The sequence below is a fragment of the Myotis brandtii genome, unplaced genomic scaffold (assembly GCF_000412655.1).
Source record: "Myotis brandtii unplaced genomic scaffold, ASM41265v1 scaffold470, whole genome shotgun sequence".
NCBI lineage: Eukaryota > Metazoa > Chordata > Mammalia > Chiroptera > Vespertilionidae > Myotis > Myotis brandtii.
Genome location: NW_005367953.1, coordinates 2,307,790 through 2,315,030, shown reverse-complemented (window position 1 = coordinate 2,315,030; position 7,241 = coordinate 2,307,790). Strand labels below are relative to the sequence as shown.

General features: G+C 40.5%; 1 protein-coding gene across 3 annotated transcripts in view; it reads right to left on the bottom strand.

Moving 5' to 3' along the window:
* Positions 1–752: 752 nt before the first annotated feature.
* Positions 753–7,241, bottom strand: part of LOC102246464 (chromosome unknown open reading frame, human C5orf63) — a 26,408-nt gene continuing 19,919 nt past the window's right edge. For 2 of the 3 annotated variants that reach the window (XR_001363971.1, XR_001363972.1), the window contains 3 exons: positions 6,389–6,671; positions 1,905–2,056; positions 753–797 (listed from right to left, as the gene is read on the bottom strand). Coding sequence is in view for 1 of the 3 variants with exons in the window: in XM_014547333.1 (XP_014402819.1) it covers positions 6,495–6,671 (177 nt within the window). In the remaining 2 variants the exon portion in view is untranslated. Of the gene's footprint in view, positions 798–1,904; positions 2,057–6,342; positions 6,672–7,241 lie in introns of those variants that run through there. The other variant, XM_014547333.1, reaches the window with a different exon arrangement.

Below are 7,241 nucleotides of genomic sequence, written 5' to 3'. Positions count from 1 at the left end.
TTCCCTTCCCTTCCTTCCTTCTTTCTTTCTTTCTCTTTCTTTCTTTATCTTCTTCCCTCCCCACTGCCAAAATTGTTCTCAATAAGGTCAAGTCACCATTTGTATTAGTTCCCTATTGCTGCTGTAACAAATTACCAAAACTTTGTGGCTTAAAAACAACACAAGATTAATTTCTTATTATTCTGTAGGCCAAAAATCTAAAGTCAAGATGTTAGAAGGGCTTATTCCTTCTGAAGGCTCTAAGGAACATTGTTGTTTTTTGTTTTTTCTTTTCTAGTTTCTGGAGGCCACTTGCATTTCTTGGCTCATGACCCCTTTCATAAATTACTCCAACCTCTTGCTTCCATTGTCACATCTCCTGCTTTCTCTCTCTCTCCCTCTCTCTCTCTCTCTCTCTCTCTCTCTCTCTTATATATGTTTTTATTGATTTCAGAGAGAGGAAAGGAAAGGGAGAGAAGAAACATCAATAATGAGAATCATTGATCGGCTGCCTCCTGTATGCCCCCTACTGGGGATCAAGCCCACAACCTGGGCATGTGCTCTGACCAAGAATCAAATCCTGACTTCCTGGTTCATGGGTCAACGTTCAACCACTGAGCCACATCAGCCATGCCTGCTTTCTCTTCTGTAGTCAAATTTCCCTCTTATAAGGACATTTGTGATTATATTTAGGACCTACCTGGATAATCCATGATAATTTCTCCATCTCAAGATTCTTGACTGCATCTGCAAAGTTTTTTTTTTTTTTTTTGGCATATAAAGTAACATGCACAGGTTCCAGTGATTAGAAACTGGTGCTATAAAACAAAAGGCATCAAATATTAAAATTGCATGAACTTTTCCCACTGCTAGTTTTATCTCCTTTCATTCCCATTGCCTTCACTGGCCCTTCTTCTACCCAGGTGGTCAAGATTGGTATTTCCCAGGGCTCAGTCCTAGTCTCCTTGTCTCCATGCCAGATGGATGCAGTTCCAGCCATATTCTGCACCTCACACCCAGACCTCTGATTTGAACTTCCAACTTTAATCTTTACTTAGATGTTCCACAAGCATGGCAGATTTCCCATGTCCCATCTTTCCCATCTACCAAACACAGCCAAAAATTAACTTTCCCTTCCTATCATGCTCTCTGTCTCAAATAGTAAGTACTAGGACTTACCCAATAGACACAGCAAGACTGGGATTCATCCCGGGCTCCATGCTTTCTCTCTACTCACTCTTCCCTCACCCCCTCCAGTCAGTAATGAAGTTTTGTTAACCTTACTCCCAAATATCTCCTGATATTTCTTTCCAACTCCCATTTTCCTAGTTCAAGTCCTCATTACTCTCATGAGTAGGATATAAATGAACTTTTGAACGTGGTAGAATGACATGCTCTTACAACTTTTTGGATGTGTGCCAGAGCTACTGATTATTGCCAACCATGCTTTTAATCTCTGTTGAGTGGGCAGTGACTATGATTTGCATACCAAATGATCTCGGTCCCCATAGTTGATTGGGCCAGGGATGGGCACCGGACCCAGTGGTAACTCTTTCTGTAAGTTTGATTAGCTAACACACGACTTGGGTGGCTGGCTGTAAAAGCTAGATGAGCAAAATTCCTCTTTTGGGATTTCAGAATGGAGAAGCTGAGAGTCTCAGACCATTCATGTGCAGAAGGGTCAGCAGGAATGATGGGCAAGAACATGCTGCAGTTCTGAGAAAGCAGATACTCTGAGTAAGCAGGGGATGTGGTGAGCCTGGAGAGAAGATGAAAAGAAAGAAGCTGAGGCACAGTGAGAAGGGTTCTGCTTTGATTTCTATGGTTCCTTCAGAATACTTCCCTGAGGCCCGGCCCTACTGTGATTCCTACTGTCAGACTTCTACGAGTTGCTGCATTATTATAAACAAACAGAACAACCCTACCCTGAGCAAACCTCTGTTTCCTGTGATAAATTGGCCAAAGAGTTACTGCGAATGATCTGGTGAGACATCTGGAAGACAGCAGCACTGTAACTAAGATCAGCAATATTCAGTCTCAAATTCAGTGTTTGTTCCACTCCTTTTTAAAGCATCAGCTTAGGAAAAAAAGGAAAGGAAAGGTTATATCAATATTTCATTTGGGAGCGGAAGAATATTATGATGAGCTTCTTGTGTCAAAAACAGTCTTTATATAAAAACAACATATGTAATAACTTAATCAATAAAGAAATTAAAAAACAAATTGATCTTTGCAAATATAATTTCTGAAAGAAAAAGTAACTGCTGCTACAAATATCATATGAAAATGACTATACTAAGTGACATGACATTGTCTTATGCTTATCAACAGTGGTGTAATCAAACCACCTTCTAGAATCTATGCTGTGTTTCTAGATAGCTGCCTTTTGATTTGCCAGCTGTTGGGACCAGAGGGATTGATGAAAATCTCCAGGATTCTTAGTCACATACCCACATTACTCTCTCAAATAAGAATTAATAAAGTAAATTTATGAATATTTATAGGTAAGAAATAACATTAGGCACATGTAATTCATATGTACTCTGAATATAGAATACAATCAGATAGCATCTTTATTTATGTCTCCCAGTATGTACTGAGTAGGGAATTTCCTACTCTGTTTAGGAAAAAATTAAAACCAGGTAGTGTAAGGACTCTTAGCATTCTCAAGCAACAGAAAGTCCCATGGTCACTTCAAATTGGGTTATTGCATCTATTCCTAAGTCATAATAAAAACTTGACCTTGGTTTAAAATTAAGTCTCACCCTTAGCCCCGTGAGAAGCCATGTGCAGGTGGGAAGGTGTCGAAGGGGAGGTCTTTCTCTCTTTGCTCCTGGAAGCTTCTGATTCTTCTAGGGTTGGGATGGGAGAAGGTAGGAGAAGTGGGGAGAAGCAGGAATACTGTCTGGTGAAGTGGTAAGATGGCCTTCAGCTTTCTGGGCCTGGTAAACATTTAGCAGGCTACATTTCAAAGGGGCTTTTGCAGGTTCTTGGGAGATTGCATTCACAGCTGGTGATGCCTCAGCTGCAGTTCCCTGGATTCAGGCAAATGTGCTCTCCATTTAAGCCGCCACTTACTTCCTCAGCCCCTAGGAACCTAGTATTTTCCTTCTGCTCCCGTTCTTCTAAGGCTTGGCTGCACATAAGGCTTCCCGAAGCCAGCCCTTGCTCATGACTGACCCAGATCTGATCCCCAAAGGAACACACACACACACACACACACACACACACACACACACCCCACACATCCTTCCTTTAGACATACTCGCAGCAACAGCAGCTCCCTTTCAATCTGTACCCAACGTGGCTTGGTAGCTTATCTTTCACATGATTTCCCAGAAGGGAACTGGACCACTGTGTTCTTCCTACCCAGAGACATATATTAAGCTATCTGTCCCTTTCTCTTGACATTAGGTGACCCCAACCTTTTACTTTGGTAGGAACTAAGAACACACCTTTAAAAATAAAATTCCACCAATAAAAAAATAAATATAAAAATATCCTCTCTCCAATCTCCAACAATCCTATGTGATCTAGTACTTCCTATGGAATGTAACACCTATTGTTTTTTGGTGCCTCAGCCAACACCGTAATTTTAAGACCCTTAAGTATTATGGGTTTTTGTTTACTTGTTAAAAATCCTAAGGTCAGAAATTGGTTGTTTGGATGAAGTCCTCACACTCCCTATACACCTCCATTATACTCAGGCAAGAAGTGCTCCAAAAGAACAAACTCCAGGCTCTCTGGCCAGCCCCGCTTTCTGAATTGAACCCATGGATTCCCTGTCTCATACCTTAGCAGGTTTTGAAACTCTTGGAACTTTTCCAACTGATGGCCCAGAAGGACCGGCACCCTGGGAAATGGGTCACATAGCCTCATATTGCGTGTAGTAAGAAGGAGGAGCACAGGGTGCCCAGACACACAGGAATCAGGAGCCAGAGGGATGAGGCCAGGAAGCAAGGGAAGGACCACTTCAGGGAAAAAGTCACACATTTCATGAGGTCCTTGACAAGGTGGACCCTCATCAATCTTGTCAGTCTCATCTCATTCATCCTTTCCCCTTCACTATAGCCACTCAAAACCACCTGCCATTTTCTAAATATGCCATGCCCTTCTACTTTTACCTTTTCCACCTGCTACTCATTCAGGATGGAATACCCTCCTCACTCTCAACCCCTCTCCCATTGCTTCTATTCAACGAGCAAGACCTAGTTTAAGTCTCTGGTTTTCTGCGAAGCCTTCTGCCACTTTCCCATCTGGCTGCTGTACCACTTTGTACATGTCTCAGTTGCAGCTCTCATGTCATTACATTGTAGCGCTTTATTAACTTACTCTCTGCTCCCCAAGAGATAGTATCTTGAAGACAAGGACAGTACCTTATTTTTGTAATCCCACCACCTAAGATTGTGCTTCAGTGTTGTAGGGACTTCTATTGCTGTGTAAACACACATTTTTTATTTCATAGTTTCTGAAGGTCAGAAGTCTAGGCATGGCGTGGTTAGATTCTGAGCTGAAATCAAGGTGTTAGCCAGGGCTGTGATTCTCATTTGGAGCTCAGGATCCTCTTCTAGACTCACTGATTGTTGACAGAATTAATTTGCTTGCAGCTGTAGGACTGATGTCCCCATTTTTCTGCTAGCTGTTGGCCAAGAACTGCTCTCAGCTCCTAGAGGCTGCCCACAGTTTCTTGCCACGTGGCCCCATTAGACAGTTTACAGGACTGATGTTTACTCCCTTCCAAGCTAGCTGGAACATGTTTCTTTGATTTCCTCATCTATAATCAGCCAGAGAGAATTCTGTGCTTTTAAAGGGCTCACCTGATTAGGTAAGGCCCAACCAGGATTATCTACTTTTGCCATACAATGTAACATAATCACAGCAGTGATATTTCATCATATTCTTGAGTTCCACCCACACTTCAAGGGGAGGGAATACAGTATGAGGGTTAATTGGGGTCAATTTTTGCCTATCACAGAGCTCAATTAATATTTATAAAATCAAATAATATGTGTTCCAGAAATATATAAATTATAAACATTGCTACTCAATTGTAGTATTTTTTCTCTTATCTTGGAAGGTTTTTAAAGTTACTTCTTAATGTGTGTTGGATCCAGAATGGTTGAGTTTGCTCTATTTGAAATAACATGATACCCATGCCATGAGCCGTAATTTAGAGTGGGTGGCAAGACCTGGTCTGACAGCTGACTGTGTGTCCTCAAGCTGTCCCTGAAACTCTCTGAATGTCAGATTACTCCTCATATATGACATTTTTTTAAAAAATTTTTATTGATTTCAGAAAGAGGAAGGGAGAGGGAAAGAGAGATAGAAACATCAATGATGAGAATCATCAATCGGCTGCCTCCTGCATGCCCCCTTTTGGGGATTGAACCCACAATCCAGCATGAGCCCTGACTGGGAATCCAACCATGACGTCCTGGTTCATAGGTCGATGCTCAACCACTGAGCAACACCAGCCTGGCCGTACTGGTCAAATTTAAATCTAGCCAAGGAACTCACAATATCCACATTCATTAAAATAGTTCATAGAAGAATTTCATTATTGATAAAATTGCAATGATATGATTTTAAGAGGAAAAGGCAGTTTTGTTTTTAAATGAACCCACTCCTATACTGGCCAAACCTGACTAAATATAAATAAGAGTACACAACTACATTTTTAATACTTCACATAAAATGGCAAAGAACATTTTGTTTTTAGATGACATATCTGTCCAGTTATGGTCAGAAGTGAATTTTCCCTAAGATATTAAAACCTGATAAAACCACTGTTTCATAATAAGCTTAATTAACTCAATTGACGGTAACTGAAAAACTAACAAAGGCAGTACTTAAATATTACAAATCAACTCACTTGACTACATGCAAAACATGTTGAGATCCTTATATACATTTTGGGAGTTTATATCTTTCTTTTGTTTTTCTTAAATGAAGCTTTCTTTGGCTCAGATAATTATTCTCTCCTACCCAGAAAAATGAGCTCTAATTTTAAACAGGTATTATTAAGTTCCACCGAAACAGGCTTATGCAGATGTATTTGTTAAAACATCCCTTTATTGACTGTGTACAGTTATTAAAAATTCACATTTCACTTTATCTACTGAGAGGAAGAGCGTTTATTCCTCCATTAAAAAGTTAAGCCCTCGGGGCAGCAGCAGGGATATAGAGCCTTCTTCCTATAAATGGCCCTGTCCAATGAATGTGAAATGTTTCCATATTAATACAAATAACAAAAGAGAAAAAGAAATAAAACAAATGGATTTCTCCCACCCTCCCTGCCAACACACTCCTCTTATTTCATAAAATGCCAAAGGTAAACAGTTTTCACATTGGTACTTCCATCAGTCAGAAGAGAAATGTCAACATTTATTTGGTACCACTAAGTTCAGACCTTATTAGGGCTGTGTGACAGTTGACAAAAGGAATACAAGGCCGTGGTCATTTCCTTGGGAAGATGCCTTCTGGACAGCGAGGATGGAAAATCACGAGGGCTTTCATCAGCCTCCAGTACCTTGCTGCTCAAGTTTCTGGAGCTGTTTTTCAAGTTTTGAGATGTTTACTCGATGCATCATCAGAAACTCGCCATTCAAATGAAAGACGGGGATGTCAAATTTATACCTCTCATACCAAACAGAGTTTTCTGGAAGTGTGATGTCCACCTCCTGTAAAATAAACTGAAACAGAGACAGACTAAAGCTCTATATTTTTGAGAACATGGAATGATGCAATAACTTTAGTGACAAACTGATCCTGAGACTGGTTCTAACACTCAGAGGTTTTTGTTATTGTTGTTTGTTTGTGTGAAGTCCAAAGTAATCTAATGTCCCTGATTTCCACCACTAGGTTGATTTCATTATATTCCATAACTCCAGATTTTGCTACTTTTCTGTTATACCTGTCACATTCAGCATCCAGGCACTACTCCATTCCCAATGAAATAAAATATGTCCTCACAGGGAAACTTCCTGAGAATCAGGAAAGACATGTTTTGGTTTTAAAAAATGTCATGCTTTATTACAGGTGAACCATGGAAATGACAAAATAAGAGAAAAGGAATAGGGACAAAAGTTTTGAAAAAGCAAGAATACAGCACCTGATATTTAATTTTGACTCACATTAAGAGTAAGGAAACAGCCCTAACTAGTTTGGCTCAGTGGATAGAGCGTCGGCCTGCGGACTGAAGGGTCCCGGGTTCGATTCCGGTCAAGGGCATGTACCTTGGTTGTGGGCATATCCCCAGTAGG